General features: G+C 44.6%; 1 protein-coding gene across 1 annotated transcript in view; it reads right to left on the bottom strand.

Moving 5' to 3' along the window:
* Positions 1 to 3,222: 3,222 nt before the first annotated feature.
* The window catches only part of SCN8A (sodium voltage-gated channel alpha subunit 8), a 147,731-nt gene continuing 132,931 nt past the window's right edge, over positions 3,223 to 18,022 (bottom strand). The window contains exons 25-29 of the mRNA XM_039514119.1: positions 17,490 to 17,543; positions 15,062 to 15,199; positions 13,486 to 13,590; positions 11,176 to 11,446; positions 3,223 to 10,063 (exon numbers count right to left, since the gene is read on the bottom strand). Of these exons, the coding sequence (XP_039370053.1) occupies positions 8,916 to 10,063; positions 11,176 to 11,446; positions 13,486 to 13,590; positions 15,062 to 15,199; positions 17,490 to 17,543 (1,716 nt within the window). The 3' untranslated portion in view covers positions 3,223 to 8,915. The remainder of the gene's footprint in view (positions 10,064 to 11,175; positions 11,447 to 13,485; positions 13,591 to 15,061; positions 15,200 to 17,489; positions 17,544 to 18,022) is intronic.

The following is an 18,022-nucleotide window of genomic DNA, read 5'->3' as shown; positions in this document are numbered from 1 at the left end:
AGCAGCCTCCAGCTGGCTACTTTATGGTTTAAAAAACCAACCCTGTGCTGAGTGACAATCCAGCAACATAGGGTTAATTATCCATTGCCCTGAGCGTTATTAAAAGATGCTGGATCTGATTCTCCAATCTGCGCCAGTGGTGTACAGGTCCCTTAGCATAGGGGACTGCTTCTATTGTAGGGATGGGGGGAGCTTGACTTTCATGTTCAGGTCGGGGGGACGGGGGGCAGATCATCCTGGCCCGCCTCTTCCAGGGCAAGGTCTTGATGTGCCAAGACTTGTAGCTTTTGGGGTCTGGCAGAGCCCTACCTCTGTCCCCGGGGCCCCATGCTCATGGCTGGCGTCAGCCAGCAAGCCACAGCCTGTGGGTTCAAGCATACTCGGGGAGGGGACCCTAGAGTTGCAGTTCACTCTTACCATGAAGCCAGAACCAAATCCCTCCAGCATTGTTGGGAAGCTGGTCACTGCATAGGAGACCCACCTGACCCGTGCACTGTGAGCCCTCTCCCGGGCTGGCACAGGCCTCGGCAAGGGCACCTGAGCCGGGGGCCCATTTTCACTCTTCCCCCAGGGTACAGTGCTTGCTGCAGGCTTTTTTTTTTTTTTTTTGGTGTTTCCAGTCAGTGAGTAAATAACGTGCTGGCCGCACGCCCAAGGTCACAGCGGGGCCCTTGGGCTGTTTCAGCCAGGGCAGCGCAGCTCACGGGGGGTGGGGCTCCCGTAACAAGGTGAAACGGCACAGCTGAATACGCTGCCCTTGTGGACGTGCTGCAAGTCCCAGCCAGCGCTTTCCCCGGGCAGGGGCCCTCGGTCACAGCGGGCGCCCCCGTGGGCTGTCAGCAGGACAAGCAAATCCTCCCCTATACATCTTGGCTTTCCCCAGCCCTTCAGCTCAGTAAGGGCAATGAGCACAGGCGCGAGGGCAGCCCGCTAATGGATCGATGCCAGGTCCCACCACCGGAGCATTGGCCCCTTACGGGCCTGACTCTGCAGCCCCTTGCGGCTCAGTAATCTGGGCCTTTGCCAGGCTCGCTGCGTGCCAAGCCGGCTGCTCATTACCAGGCACCCAGCTCGTCCTTTCATCATCCCATCACGGGCCGGCCACATACACAAGTGACACTCTGGCCCCATTGCAGGTGATGGGAATTTTGCCATTGACTTCACTAGGGGCAGGATTTAACCCTTGCGTGACCCCTGCTGTTTGTCAGCTGCCCACAGCAGCTCCTGCATGGATGCAGGGCCTAGGCTCCCTGCTCTCCACCCCGGGTCTCTCCCCCCGCACACAGCCCCACCCTGACTGTGCTTGCTGGAGCCAAGTTGTTTATAAACTGTCGCTAGGGGTTGCCTTTCCCATGAGCTGTGCGACTGTCTCCAGCTGTGATCGCGCTTGGCCCAGCTGCGAGGCGGCTGAGCGCCGGGCCCTTCTTTCTGCACCCAGGCCATGTGCTGTATGTAAACAGGACAAAACCAGGGCCCCCTTCCACCGCTCCTAGCCCCCTGTGCTCAAGCAGAGCCACCGTTACTGGCGCTGCAGCTTAGCGACGACTAGGTGGAGCAGTGACTGGAGTCAGCTTTGCCCACGCTGAGGAGTGGTTCTGTCCAGCTGTGTTCCGGTTCTGAGCTGGAGAGCAGCAACTTTCACTCAGGTCTAGTTACTCTTTTCCAGAATTGAGTCCTCTTTCCACGGCATCGTATGGTCCGTATAACGTTGCACTGGGGAGGCCAGGAACTTTTCTGTACGGAGGGCTATGTGCCAATGCCTGTACGCTCCCCCTCCCCTGGATTGAAATGAAATAAGCACACTGTTTTACAACAAATGGCTGCGATACCCATCAAAGGCACCTGCATTGCAGGTTGTGTGAAATTACTGGGGCTGGAAGTTTAAAAAAAAAAATCGCTCCTCACTCTGCAAGTTGTAGCAGGAATTGTGTCCTTAAGACCATTTTAAAAAAAAAAATCATAACTAGCCCTTAAATTGTGTTAATCACCAGAAACAGCCCAGAACAAATTTCACATAAAACCACGAGAGTGTGTGAGAAAGGAGAAAGCGCTTACTGGGGCGAGACATCTTGCATCAGCCCTTAAAGGGGGACAAACCCACAGTCCCATCAGTAGCGCATCTAAATCCTTGTAGGGCAAGTGGCCAACATTCATGCCTTGCAGGGGTTGGTTGTAGAGGCAACTTGGAATTGTCAGAGTGAGAAACCTTCCCGCCACACACCTAGCTGGCATCATGCATCTACCACCCCACCCCGCCTGCTGCATTATTTTGCACCCTCCCTCCGACCAAGCCCACATGCTTGACAAGCAGGTTGCAATTCTGGATGTTGCTGTTCACCACCTAATCCCCCTCCGCTGCACCAGATTGAGTGAAATACAGGGATTTCACCCAGCCTGTGGAGCAGAACGGCCCCGCTGTGTCCCTGTGCAGGAGGCGGGCGGGGGGGGGGGCCTGCAACAATCGAGGCTTTTCTTCCTGAGGGGAACTGCAGTAGCTCAGTGCAGGTTTGAAGGAAAGATTGATTTATTTTTAAAACCCCGACCCCCTGACTGTCATAGTTGAAAGGATCATGCCCATGGTGCTTCATTACAAAGGAAGTTAGGCTCATTAACCCAGCTCAAAGAAGGGGAAACAGAGGCATAGAAGGGGGATGTGACAGATCCAAGGTCCCACAGCAGGAGAGCCAGGCACAGAATCTATCACAGCTGCATCTGACTGCCAGATCTGTCTCGTGACCCACAGTGCCTGTGTGCTTAAGTAAAGTCCACGGAGCCAGTTTGAATCTGATCCTGCAAGGTACTCAGTGCCTCCTGCACAGTTTGACTTCAGTGCAAGCGGCGGGGGAACAGGACATTTTGGCAGCTTAGGTAATGGCAGGGGTAGAGCATACGCTCTTTGGCATGGGCCTATAAGCACCGCCTCCTGCAGCCCAGTTTAAGGGACATCCAGCTTTTCCCGCAGGCGTGTGTGCAGAGGGTCCGTTGGTCCCGCGGCTTTGGTGGACCTCCCGCAGGCATGGGACCAGCGGACCGCCTGTGGGAGGTTCACCGGAGCTGCAGGACAGGCACGCCTGCGAGAGGTCCACCGGAGCCGCCTGCCGCCCTCCCGGCGACCAGCAGAGTGCCCCCCGCGGCATGCCGGGGCCTGGAGCCGCCCTTGTGCAGGGCCATGCCAGCCACTGCTGAAGGGTGACAGAGTGACAGGTCATGCAAGAGAAGAGGTTAAAACAAGATGGACATACCTTTTTATTGCAAATTCCAAAGTAAAAAGATGTACAGTACAAAGGAAATCAAAATTCAGACTCTCAGACTTCCAGCACATGGTGTTTTTACATTCTTTCACCACCCCATCCCCAAAACACCAATTATTTCCGCCTCCTTTCTTCATGTGAAACAGAACAGGGAACAAAATCTAGGGGGGGGGAGGGGCCGAAAGGGGAAGGCTAATACAGCATGGGGGGGGGGGAATTAACACAGTATCCAGAACAAGTCACATAAGCAAAGTAAAAGAAAGAAAATCTTTGCCCTGATCGTTGTTGAGAAGCCGGGTTCACTAGAGCAGTGCAGTTTAAAAATGACTCATTTAGCAGCATTTATGGTACCATCTCATTTCCCCCTTAGTCCATGATTCTACTGTGCACATCTAAATAGCACTTGCAGCTGTGAATCTCAAAGCACTTTACAAATGTTAACTAATTGAGCCTCACAACACCCCTGTGAGGTAGGTAATTATACACCCATTTGACAGATGGGTACAACTGAGGCACAGAGAGGTTAAGTGATTTGTCCAAGGTCACACAACATGTCAGCGGTAGAGCTGGAAATAGAACCCAGGAGTCCCGCTTCCCAGTCTCCTGCTCTAGCCACTGGACACCACTCCTCACCTCACCTATGCAGCATACACCCGCCATACGCACGCGCACACACACACGCGCGCACACACACACACACACCCCTCTATAAAATCACAACATGCAACAAACTTGCAAAGGGCAAATTTGGAAGATTTTTCTCCTCTAACTTTTTTGGCAATTTGTTTAGATTCTTTTTTGGAAGTGGCTGACAACTCCCGGTGCAGTACCGCACAGCCAGGTCTTGTGCAAGCTTCCCACCAAGTTCATGTAGTGCCTCACAGTCCTGGCTTGCAGTACCCACAGCTAGTCCAGTACCAGGCTTTCTTGACCAGAGACTGACCCATGTTAGGGGATCAGAGTTCTGGGTTGGGTTGGTTCGGTTATTGTTCTGTGCAGTTTGGGTGGGGGGAACCTCTTCCAGGGAGAAGTATTTTAAACCAACACCTACATGATTTGACTTGCAACTATTTGGACTCAAAACCTGGCCTCCAGCGAGCCATAACTAGCACACGAAGCTAACGCACTACCTTGCCCTTCAGTTGGAAAGAAAGACGTGTACAAAGGGAAGCTGAACAAAGAGGCAGCAGTGTGTGAGTACCACTGTGCTCCACTGCATGGATTCAGCAATGGCCAGCTGCCTCAAAGGTTCCCCTATGGCTTACCCTTAATGGAGTTTCTCAAGTGACAGGAGCATCTGGGTTCTCTCCGTTCTGCTGCTGCTGCAGCGACCCTGCATCACCCCTGCTGTCTTTGTTGGGGATGTCAGGTATGCTGGCGGATGCTTGGGAATTTCACGTATTCTGTACAATTTGGGCTTCTGTCTTTTGATTGGATTGAGAGTGCTGCAGACTAAAGTTCCCTGCACGTCGCCAGAGCAAGCGTTCCCTACACCCAGGAGCAAGAGGGGACTGCAAGCTGCACAGCCTTCAATCTTTGGCTTCTGTTGAGCCTACCAGTGAATGGGGGCCAGTTTTGATGGTGTTTTTTGTGATGCATTCACTAAGATATTAACCAAAAGCCACCACTTGGCCTCACAAAGGCCACCAACCTGCTCAGCTGCTATCAACATGCTGCAGTCACTGTGCCCAATCACAGCAGTAACCTCTGATGAAAATGCCAAGGGGGCTGCGGATTGGCACTAAGAGCGACCAGTCTGCTAGATACCAGCAAAGAGCCACTAAAGGCCACAAATCTCTCTCGGTGAATAATAAAAACAGAAACAAAACCACTTCCACTAGCTTCCCCTGCACCACAAGTTAGGTCTTATTTGTGCCACTTTTATACACTTTGAAAAAAATAAGAACCCAGCAAGAATGGGGGTGAGGAGGGGGAAACCAGTGAACTAAATGGACACTAAGACACCCTTACCTTGTTCTTTTGGATTATAGTAATGTAATTTTCAATCATGTTTGGGTTAGAGCAGGATGAGCCACCATGCAATCTCTAATATGCTGATCTTCAGTATTGGTCTGTCACAGCTTTAGCATTTGTTGCAACAGAAAACTCGATACTACAAAAAGTTTGGGTGTGATCTCTACGACATCAGCTCATGGTTTTAGTTTTTTTCTTATTCCTCCACATTAGCATTTATTGTTTTTTTTAAGTGAAAATAGAGCAGAAACGTGAGTAAAGCAGCTTGAACTGATATTTCTTCCCCCCTCCCCAGCCCTTTTAAGAACAGGGTAATAAATGAACCAAAACAACAGGGAGGATTTTACACATGCTGAGGGGAAGGAAAGGGGAACCACTTGTTACAGCCAAATTCTTTTGGCATTTTAATCCAAATTAAATAGCAGCCTATTGTTTTATTCCCACAACCCTGACTCTGGAATAAAAAATTCCTCACCAAGGACTTTACTACAACCCCCCCCCACACACACACACACTGTATCTGCATTTCTATGCAACGATATGGTGTATGAAGCTACCCTGACCGCTTTATTTCAGACCAAAGCTTCCTTTGCAGCCTCAGCCTCACTGTGTGAAGGTTCCCAAAGATGCAGAACAATTCTCTCACCACCCTGTGAACTGTGGCTGAGGGATATTTGCTACAAAAAAGACATTTTTAAAAATAAAACAAAAAAAGGAAATTTTCAATTGAGCAGGAGGATAGACTCTGCTGTCCCTGAACAGTTGGAGAAATTGTTCATTGTATTTTTCAGCAAGACTGATGGCCTTTGTATTCAATAGAGACTGATAAATAGTTTAACTGTTAAAAATAGAGAGAGAGAGAGATCACAGGGAAGTCTTACTTAAACTGACTCCAGTAACTCAATGAAGTTGCCAGCATGAGCAGTAAATGCACCACCCTTCACCTACAGATTGATATCCCAACTTAAGAACAATTATGTAATTTAGCCAAATCTTGCATAGAAATGGTCAGAGAACTTATTGCACATTGGAATGACAAAAAATATTTTTGTCATTGTAAAGATAATTTGCACTAAAGCTTTTCTTTTTATCTATTTTGGGGTGTAGGGTTGGTGGGTAGGGAATGTACATTGGCTGACAACATCTAAAAATCTAAGGAAAATATTTTAAAAATTAAAAATAAACATGGACAATGGCATAAGCCAGACGCCGTTCTATTTAATTTTTGTATTTACAAAAAGGCATGCCGATAAAATAAACTGATATATTACAGTATTTATAATATTTTCTTAAAAAGTTCAACCACACTTTTCAGCTTTTTTTGTGCTGTTTACAATGTAGCCTGTACATATGTATGTAGTTTTCATCTTTATTATACACCATAGCCTAGTAGTAAGTGGGGTAAATCTAACAGGGTTGAAATGGTCCTTTGTTGTGTTCTCCAGTACAGACGAACTCCTCCACTGACATCATAATGGCTAGACTATGCATTTATACAGCCCAACTTGGCACAGATGTCTGTCAAATAGCGTTTGCTTTTTAAGTGACACTTGTCATCTGAGATTATACAAACTAAACTGCCTTCCTGTCATCTAAAAAGTTCTGCTGTCTTATTTTTACCCTTTTAAAGATACATTTTATTTGGTCTACATTCAGTCATCCTGTTTCTCTTTATTCTATATTACAAATTCAATGCAGTAATGTCATAACCCCCCTTTCAAAATGTAACATGGCAGCAACTCTTTAACCAGTACACAAGCTGCAGCTGGAAAACTGTCATCTTTCAGTGCATTGCTGCCTTTTCCCACTGGCAAGAGCTATTCCCCAAGGCTTCTTAGAAGAAAATATCACCTAGAGTGATGACTGACAGCTGGCTTATTGACTGAGGAGGGGACAAACAGAATATTAAAGGGTCTCATATCCTCACGAAGAAACACAAAAGTTTGAGCTTTCCCGGTGACATTCCGACTGAACGATTTACCACTCAGTGATCAGACTAGTTGAGAGGTAGCTCTAGTGTCTACCCAAATCTGCAGGACCTTTTAGTTACTACAGTGTGACAACGTATGAAACAGAAAGAAGGTGAAGGCACATGACATCAGACACCTCATCTTCAGCACTGTGCCCCATGTCATATTGCTATTTTATTGTCAACTCTAATGTGTTCCATTTTGTTTAAAAACCTTGTGGCTACAAAAGCAAGGAAAACCATGGTAGCATCAAAGTGCAAGCTGCAAAAAGTAGTAATGATGGAAGAACATAAAGATGACTTCAGAGTTTCACAAATCCACCTGGGTCTCAGCCCCCGCTGCCACCCCAAGAAAGCAACAACTCTGAGGAACATGGGACACAATTAAACCCTGTGAGTTACACGTCCCCTTGCTTTATCCAAGTTCCCAAAATTGCACCTGCAGAGACAATATGCTATTTCCTACATCGCACTGTTCTCGCTACACGAAAAGTGTCTGCTGCAGTATGGCGGCTGAATAATAATTATTACAGGATACAAATGACCTTGTTGACTGGTATTTACGCCCTAGAGGTTGGTTTTGCAGTGCCATTCTTGAATATTAGATATTCTCCCCTCAGATGGGATCCAGAGCAATATTTAGGTTTTTCTTTCTGTATGATTATTTGTTTAAATGTGCAAAAGATGGCTGTATGGAAACGACAGGTTGTTAAACATACACACACACACACACGCACGCACACACACAGAGATTTCATCTGCTTGTTTCATTTTTTTCCTGCTGGAGGGTGTATGAAAGATTGTTACAAATTGGTAAATATTGGTGAAGGGCATGATTATATTTAAGGTTAACCTCCAAATATAGTGTGTAGTAGTCAGTGGAGTGCCTCGAACTTATGGCTTAACCAACTGTTGTGGAAGAATATTGAGTGTCTTGTGGTTTAATGATTCTTCATGCATGATTCCTGGTCACAGCATGCCATCATGCAAATCATTTCTATGCATTGAACAAGCACAATTTTTTTTTAAATCAGCCTGAGCAAGTTTCCAGGCTGAATATACCTGATTACCCCATCTCCCAAACCAAGTAAAGCCCATGTAGAAAGTAGTATGCAAGATAATAAATACCAAATAAACTATGACAATCAAACGGCATGGGCTAAATGGGTGGGTTTTTGTTTCTTTTTTTTGTCAGTTTTTATTTTGCCTTTTTTTTTCCTTTTTCTTTTTTTTTCTTTTTTTTGCTGCTTAACTAAATGCAGGAATGCAAATTAGTTTCGCATGAACAAACAAACCCTTTAACATTGTGACTTCTGGGTTTTCTTTTGATAATCAACAAAATGAGAAAATGATCAATTTTTGGCTGCTGTGGGAGATCTATTAATCCAAGCAGCGGGTTTTGTTTTTTAGTGTGTGTGTGTGTTTATTTTGCTTGTTTGTCCCAAGTTGCATTGATTGATGTGGAACATGCAGTAGCCACCTGCCCAAACAATAGAAAATCCTTTTTTTCCTTTTTAAATGTTCATTTAGAAGGGTCCTTTAAACAGGTGGTAGGTCACTGCTTTTAGATGCAACTTTGTCACACAATAAGCAGACTATGTTTGGTATAAGATCTTCAGGTGTCTCCTTAGCTGTTCCGTATTGATATATTTTGTGAAGTTTGTAAACAATCTTTTTGCTCGCAAATTTTTTAAAATTTGTACAACATATTTTTGTTTGTCTCAACACTTGGATTCCTTGAAATCTTTTTGTCTTTTTGCTCGTTCTCGTCTTCCTTCCTCCACCCGCAGCTGTTTCTCCTTTTCAGGTTTAGTTACACTGTCATAGGATGGGAGGGATGCGGTGGATGGGGTGCCTTCTTTTTTCTCCCGATTTGTTCCTCCGTTTTCCAGCTTAGTAGAGGCAGACTTCCGGCAAATAAAGCCCCGTTTTGCTAAGCGAACCCTGTAAGCCCGTTGGATAACCACTGCCGAGACATCTTCCTGCTTGCGCCGGAGCGTGGTCGTGATGGGCTCATAAGACACTTTGGAAGGGTTAGATGCCACAAACCTTTCCTCCATCTGCTGCCTCAGGATGTCCAGCTCCCCACTGTCCCCCAGCACACGCTTGGTGAAGGCAAACAGGATGTCCAGACAGTGGATCCTGTCCCCGCTTACCATAGGCAAGTCCATGGCAATGAGTTCGATAGTGTTAGGCTTAGGGACACGGAGTGGGTGCTCCAAAGCATCAGCAAAGTCTGCCAGCTTGCAGTACTCAATGAACTGTGTGGCATCAGGGTCAAACTTCTCCCAGATCTCATAGAAGGTTTCAAAGTCGTCCTCGCTCAGTGGGTCAGCACTCTCCTCCGTGGCCACACTGAAGTTCTCCAGAATAATAGCGATGTACATGTTCACCACAATCAGAAAGGAGATGATGATGTAGCTGACGAAGAAAAAGATTCCCACGGAGGGGTTACCACAATCTCCCTTGAAGCTGCTCCCGGGATGCTCCTTATCTAGGTCGCAGTCCGGCGGTCGGTTCAGGATAGGCAACAGCAAGCCATCCCAGCCAGCCGAGGTGGTGATCTGGAACAAACAGATCATGCTGTTGCCGAAGGTCTCAAAGTTGAACATGTCGTCTATGCCGGCCTCGTGCTTTACGTAGGCGAAGTTCGACATGCCAAAGATGGAGAAAATAAACATGACCAGGAACAGCAAGAGGCCGATGTTGAACAAGGCAGGCAAGGACATCATTAAGGCAAAAAGCAGGGTGCGGATCCCCTTGGCCCCTTTGATCAGACGCAGGATGCGGCCAATACGGGCCAGTCGGATGACTCGGAAGAGAGTGGGCGACACAAAATACTTCTCAATGAGATCAGCCAGGAACATCCCTAAAGAAGAGGGCAGGGGGAAGATGTTATAACCCAACTTAAATGCCTGCAGTCTCCATTGTTTACCAAAACTAGGCAAGGGAACACTGGCAGTGCCAGCACAGAAAAGTTGGCTCAAACTTCCACAAGAGACCTCTCGTTCTACATGCCTCAATTTTGGGGGGGGGGCACATTTAGGCAGCTAGGACCTGAAACTGGCACCTCTTCTTGGGATTTTAAGGTTCAAGGGCATGAAGGCATTTGGACTTGTGTCTCCTTGGTTGTTCATCCCCTGGATCTTAAGGGGTAATGATTATTAATCGCACTAAATGAGAGATCTGGAGAAGAGGAACTATGTAGAGCCCACATTGTATTTGTCTAAGGGACCACATTCTATTGCAAGGTTAATTTTAAAAACTAAGGCCCAGCGCCTCAAAGGTATTTAGGCTCCTAACTTTCATAGAAATCAATGGAACTGGGCCCAAGAGTCAGAGACAAAACTGGCTCCAATTTGGGGCTGAAGGACAATCTCTATGCTTTGAGTCAGTTTAGTCCAAAGATACGGGGACTTTTTCAGTAGGGTGAACACCATCTTTCAAGTGACTCTGGAGTAATTCATGCATTTGCCATAAAAGAAACACAAATCTGAAAACAAAAAGTAAATTCCAGGAGCCCAGTTTCAGCCATTAATTCCAACCCAAACTGGAATCCAGAAGCTGTAAATCCCTCATTGATTGAGGACTAAAAACGAATACTTTGTCTAGAGGCACTAGAGCATGCCAGTCTCAGAGTGGTTTATAAGCATTAATTAATTAAGCCTCATAATACCCCTGCGAAGCAGGTTATATTCCTGGTTTATAGTGGGAAAGTGTTTTACCCAGTTCTATGCAGTGAGCGAGTTGCACAGCCGGGAGTCTTGACTCCCAACCTTTTGCTTGAACTACTAGATCAGGCTCTCCTCCCAGAGCTGGAAATAAAACTCAGGAGTCCTGACTCCAGTGTCTTCCTCTTTAACTACTGGGCCTCATTCCATTTCACACCATCCTGCAGACACCTACTTCTAGCGAAGACAGCTTTATCCAACGTGCATATCAGGGAGCACCCCACAAGCTTCCACTAGCTACTCCACTTACCCACAACGGACAGAATCACGACCACGAAGTCAAAAATGTTCCATCCAATGGTGAAATAATAGTGTCGCAAGGCAAACATCTTCAGCACGCACTCACAGGTGAAGAGGATGACAAACACCAGGTTGATCCACCAGAGGATGTCAGACATGTGGCTACTCTGTGTGTCTGTTTCCACCATCATGGTCACCATGTTGAAGCAGATGAGCATCATGATGACTATATCGAATGCTTGCTGAGTGACAAAGTCAAAGACAGCTCCTTGGATGCTGTTCTGCATTACAGGAGAGGAGCCATGGATGGGAGGGGGGGGAAACACACAGAGAAAAGGTTTAGCAAGGACTGCTAACAAACAAATCTATTAGTTAGATAAAGGGACACAATTTGCCATGGATCTACCAAGCCTAGTATCCCTCTTTTGGGAGGCTCTACTCACTATTCCAGTGTCTACCGGAATAGACTATTCCAGTGTCTACCGGAGGGAAGGACCAGAACAGGTAATCATCAAGTGATCCATCCCCCCATCCCCCGTCGCCAATTCCCAGCTTCTGGCAAACAGAGGCTCGGGACACCATCCCTGCCCATCCTGGCTAATAGCCATTGATGGACCTATCCTCTATAAATTTATCTAGTTCTTTTTTGAACACTGTTATAGTCTTGGCCTTCACAACATCCTCTGGCAAGGAGTTCCACAGGTTGACTGTGTGTTGTGTGAAAAAAATACTTCCTTTTGTTTGTTTTAAACCTGCTGCCTATTAATTTCATTTGGTGACCCCTAGTTCTTGTGTTATGAGGAGTAAATAACACTTCCTTATTTACTTTCTCCACACCAGTCATGATTTTATAGACCTCTGTCAGATCCCCCTTAGTCATCTTTTTTCCAAGCTGAAAAGTCCCAGTCTTATTAATCTCTCCTCATATGGCAGCCATTCCATACCCCTAATAATTTTTGTTGCCCTTTTCTGAACCTTTTCCAATTCCAGTATATCTTTTTTTGAGATGAGGTGACCACATCTGCATGCAGTATTCAAGGTGTGGGAGTACCATGGATTTATATAGAGGCAATATGATATTTTCTGTGTCATTATCTATCCCTTTCTTAATGACTCCCAACATTCTCTTTGCTTTTTTGACTACTGCTGCACACTGAGTGGATGTTTTCAGGGAACTATCCACAATGACTCCAAGGTCTCTTTCTTGAGTAGTAACAGCTAATTTAGATCCCATCATTTTATATGTATAGTTGGGATTATGTTTCCCAATGTGCATTACTTCGAATTTATCAACATGAAATTTCATCTGCCATTTTGTTGCCCAGTCACCCAGTTTTGAGAGATCCTTTTGTAGCTCTTCACAGTCTGCCTGGGACTTAACTATCTTGAGTGGTTTTGTATCATCTGTAAATTTTGCCACCTCACCTGTTTACCCCTTTTACCAGATCATTTATTAATATGTTGAATAGGACTGGTCCCAGTACAGACCCCCAGGGGACACCACTATTTACCTCTCTCCATTTGGAAAACTGACTATTTATTCCTACCTTTTCCTATCTTTTAGCCAGTTACCAATCCATGAGAGGACCTTCCCTCTTACCCCATGACTGCTTACTTTGCTTATGAGCCTTTGGTGAGGGACCTTGTCAAAGGCTTTCTGAAAATCTAAGTACACTATGTCCACTGGATCCCCCTAGTCCACATGCTTGTTGACCCCCACAAAGAATTCTAGAAGATTAGTGAGGCATGATTTCCCTTTACAAAAAACATGTTGACTCTTCCCCAACAAATTATGTTCATCTATGTGTCTGACAATTTTGTTCTTTACTATAGTTTCAACCATTTTGCCCAGTACAAATTAATTGTAATGAAATGTAATTACCAGTGCTACAGGCTGCCAAAATCTTAGCAGCAGCATATCCAGGCTCTTTGCTGAGAGCCTTGAAGGCTAGTGCTATTATCCCCATTTAGAGACGGGGAGCAGAGGCACCGAGAGACTAATGTGACCTGCCCAAGACCCCACAGGAAGTCCGTGGTAAAACAAGTAACTGAACTCAGGTCTCCTGAATGTTAGGCTAGCATTGTAACCATTGGGCCATCCGTCCTCTCAGATGCTAAACTCTCAGGACTGGCTCTAGCTGGCAAATCAAGACAGACACATAATGGTTTCACGGATTATTACACCTGCAGTATAACAAGGCAGTGTGGAGTCTGGAGTGAATCTTCAAAGCAATGGCGACTGGTGTGGGGGGGCTGAGCACTGTTGAAATCGGCCCCCCCAGTTATTGTTCCTTTGGCTCCCGTTAAATCACACACTTACCAGAGGCCGGGGAATAGGTTTCTGAGGTTTCTTTGAGCCCAGTTTTTTCATGGCATTGTAGTATTTCTTTTGCTCTTCTGTCATGAAGATATCCTGACCTCCAAAGTAAAAGGGGAGAAGCAAAAAGAAAGCTGGTTATAATCAGTCCATGCACATTAAGGGAAGGGGATCACAGTACAGGCTCAGCTACCAGGCTACATGCTGTGGGGCAAACTGGTGGTAACTATTTTAGATAGAAATAATTTGCACCAGAGCCCAAAATTATTGAAGTTATTCTGCAAATTACTCTGGCTTGCAGATCATCTGCTAACACAGTTTGGCAGCTGCTTTACCTGTGGAACTCCCTCACTTCAGGCTTGGAGTAAAAGAAGAAAGAGGCAGAGAGAGTGGCCGAGAAAGGGGGAAAGACCTTCTGGCATATCCCACTTCCATTCTCTTATGGAATTTCATAGACTCAGAGAAATATGGGCTGGAAGGGACCTCAAGACGTCATTATCGTCCATCCCCCACAATGAGGCAGGATTAAGTACATCTAGACTATCCCTGATAGGTATTTGTCTAACCTGTTCTTAAAAACCTCAAAGGACAGGAATTCCACAAGCTCCCTAAGTAGCCTGTTCCAGTGTTTATCCTATAATACATTTTTCCTAATCTCCCTGCAAACTGAACTGATTACTTCTTGTTCTATCCTCAGTAGATATGGAGAACAATTGATGACTGTCCTCTTTGTAACAACCTTTTACATATTTGAACATTATGATCCCAGTCAGCTTTCTCTGGACTAAGCATGCCCAATTCTTTCAACCTTTCCTCATAGGTCAGGTTTTCTAACGTTATTTTTGTCACTCTCCTCTAGACTCTCTCAAGTTAGTTCACATCTTTCTTCAAGTGTGGTGCCCAAAACTGGGCACAGTTCTCTAGACCAAGACCATGTTGAATAAACCACACTGTTGACTCAGTCAGTTTGTGATCAATCCACTATAACTATGATTTAGCTGGGGATTGGTCCTGCTTTGAGCAGGGGGTTGGACTAGATACCTCCTGAGGTCCCTTCCAACCCTGATAGTCTGTGATTCTAAGATAACCCCCCACATCCTTTTCTGCAGGACTGTTGCGTAGCCAGTTAGTCTCCATTCTGTATTTGGGCATTTGATTTGTCTCTCCTAAGTGTAGTACTTTGCACTTGGCTGGAACTGAAGGGCTGAAATAAAGACATGACTCATGACTAGAAAATAGAGACATGAATGGAAATCAAGGTGTGTTTAGGGGAATCTACAACTTTTCTGAACCTCACTCAAGTTTGGGCAAAAATTAAGTTGGTTCTTGTTTTATTGGAACTTATTTGCTCAGCCCCCTTCCTTAAACAGGCGTTGGAGGCAAGTCGATAAGGGTTGTTAAAAATCACAAACAGTCTGCGATGCTAAGTTCTAAGCGATGAGGTTCAAGACCAGAATCACTGAGTGAAGTTCTATGGTGCCATTATGCAGGAGTGTCCTGACCTTAAAATCCATTAATCTGTTTGTCCTGCAAATAGCCCAGATCTGCCTCTATAACCAATAAAAAAAAGTGGACCTATCTTTTTCTTTTGTTGATTGAAGTTATCAATGATGACACCAATAAACAAGTTCAGGGTGAAGAAGGAGCCGAAGATGATGAAGATTACAAAGTAGATGTACATGTAGATGTTGTCCTCATACTTGGGTTGCTCTTCTTGCTGAATGCGGGGATGGGGAGAGAAACAGACATTGCAAAGACAGTATAAAGTATTGGTAAAAAGAATTGTTGTCTCAGTTCAAGTGTCTGTGTTAGACTAGGAAGGTGGCATGTGGCTCTTCTGGAACTTTTCTACCTTTCTTTTTTTTTGGTTAATTTTGTGCTGGTGAAACTTGCCTGACTGGCAGCATGTCAGCTCACCGACAGAGCTCCAGTACAAGCTTCCCCATCAGCACAGCGCAGGGGAGCTCTGACGAAGACAGGAGTTTGGTCTCCACCTACATTCAGACCTTTACCCTTCTGGCTGCAATGAGCTGCCAGCTTGGATGGTGGTTTTTATGATGTGATAAGCAGGAACTGGACCCAGTCCCACCCAAAATCTTTTCACATATGGGGCACCAAATAGCCATCAGATAGGATGAATTTATGATCACAACCAATCTGGGCCAGATTTGAGCTGGTTACCTAGAGGAGAAAGCACCTGTAAATCTTTTACCAATCCTGAGCTATCTCCTTCCCAACACAGGTTCTATAATTAAGCCCTGGAGCCCTCTCTTGCAGATTTCTAACTAGGGCACTGGAGCAACCAAGAAAATGCTATCAGAGAACCCACCCCTGGTTATACACTGAAGCCAGTGCCTACTGAGACAGGACTTGGGGGAAGGGTTAGTCATAGCTCTGACTCAGTTATGTATTTCACTATGGAGCCTCAGTATCTTTCTTGATTTAAGGAGCTTCCAGTGACCTGGGAGAGAACACCGGCCTAAATCCCACTTCAGTGCAACCGGAGAACATTTTGATGGTAATACACAAACTTCTTAAATGAACCTGATTACCAACCTTCGAATCATTAACAAAGTAAAAACCCTGATTTTTTGAAGTGTGACACACTCACAGTTCCCATCAACTTCAACTGGAGTTTTGGGTGCACAGCACTTCTGTAAAATCAGGCCCATAAAATATATAGTGATTTGCAAATCAGAGAGGAACCATAAAAGCAGGGCAGGAACACACACTGTAAAGGTTAAAATCTTGCATTTAAAAATAGTAAGAACCTCAGATGAGAACACAGTGAAAACAAAAACTGTTTAAATATCCCCACCCCATCCTCCAATTCATGCTGTTTGCCTTTTTGTCTTTCACTCAACATGAAACAGTGAAATCAGAGTAGTCATTTTCTCCTGTTTCTTTTTATAGTGAGTTTCATTTTCTGGTTCTGAGGACAGCACATTTGGAGTTCCATCACTGACTGAAAAAAAGTTTTTTAAATTCCAAATTCTATTTTACTTGACACTAAGAAATAATAATAATAAAAAAGAAAATATTGGTGTTTACTCTACCCTGGCACCATGCAGATACATCCTTTAATGGATAATGTTACCGAAATATTGGGTCCGTTTAGCTGAGAGCCAATAACAGCCTGACAGGGATAAGGAAAGATTGCTTTATTTTGCAGAAAAAAGGAGAGTTCTGGTACTTATGTACAAAGAACTTTGCTGCACACAAATTTTACAAACATTTTATATATTTGTAGACAAAGACCATGCCGTGTTAACACTTTATTGGTGGTTGCTAGACCCCGTGAAACCGTTATTTGGTTAGTGCAAACCAGCTTGGAGCTAGTTTTTTTTTGCTTTAAAGCAACAAGAGAAAGATAGTTTAAAAGTTTAGGTTACTATGTGCGTAAGGCTTTTGCTTTTTTTACGGTCTGTTTGCTAGTTATTAAGGGGGGGGCCACCAGTAATTTTTACAGTTCCCCCTTTGGGCCTGGCAAGCCCACATTGTCAGGCTCGTTATGTAATTTGCGGTTTAGTTGGAGAGACAGGAACTGAGTTTTCCTTAGGACAGCAGAGCTTTTGGTTACAGCATTATACAGACATTTATACTTTTGTATTAGATAATAATAAGCAACAGCTGCATTTTGTTTATATATAGGTTATGATTTTTTTTTATTTTTGAGAGATGCTAGTTTATTTATATAAGGTTAAACAACTTTTTATATAGTTTTTTTGCTTGTTTTATATAATTTTTGTTTTTACAAATTTTGCGTTATTAGGGTTATAGCTAGCCTAACTTTGGCTAACAGAGACTGTTATGCATTAAGATCCCCTACAAATTTTTGTTAGTTTTTTTTGTACTTTTAGTACAACAAATATTTTTAAACCTCTATTTGCTGTAACTGCAGGAAATGCAACCTAATGATCACTACAGCAAATAAATGAAAACAACAAACACAACTTAAGAATAAGAAGTGGAATTTTGGAAGAGGGGTGGTGGGAAACGTGCTTTACCTTTCTGGAATCTACCGCTGCATACATGATATCCATCCAGCCCTTGAAAGTAGCCTAGTGAAGAAAACCACACATTCTTTTAGTGGGAAATAATTTGAAATGAGCCTGGATAGATTAGATGTGTGGTACAGAACTGCATGAGGAGAGGTCTCACTTAATCTCTTGCTTTCCCTTTATAATGCACTATTTAATTCCACCTGTTGCAGATCTGTGATTTTTATGGGTAATTTATTTAAATCTGCCTTTTTCTCATGAAGTGGAGAGCTTCATATACATTTTTAAAGACATTTTATTGTTGCCTCATTAAATCCAGGGTTTGGTGGGGTCTTAAAAATTGCATAATTAAAAAGTGTTTTTTTTAAATAGACTGGATAGAGCTCTCTGGGAATACAGGGTTAGAGGCACTCCAGGCAGGGCCAAATGCGCAATTTATGTCAAAATGAGGCTCAATGGCCTGATCCAATGCACATTCAAGTCAACGGGAGTGTTGAATTGGGGCGTAAAAGGGAAAAACCCAGAGATGGAGATAGTCT

The sequence above is a fragment of the Mauremys reevesii genome, linkage group 25 (genome assembly GCF_016161935.1).
Source record: "Mauremys reevesii isolate NIE-2019 linkage group 25, ASM1616193v1, whole genome shotgun sequence".
Classification (NCBI taxonomy): Eukaryota; Metazoa; Chordata; order Testudines; family Geoemydidae; genus Mauremys; species Mauremys reevesii.
The sequence above is the reverse complement of the archived record's forward strand: the minus strand, read 5'-3'. Positions and strand labels throughout refer to the sequence as shown.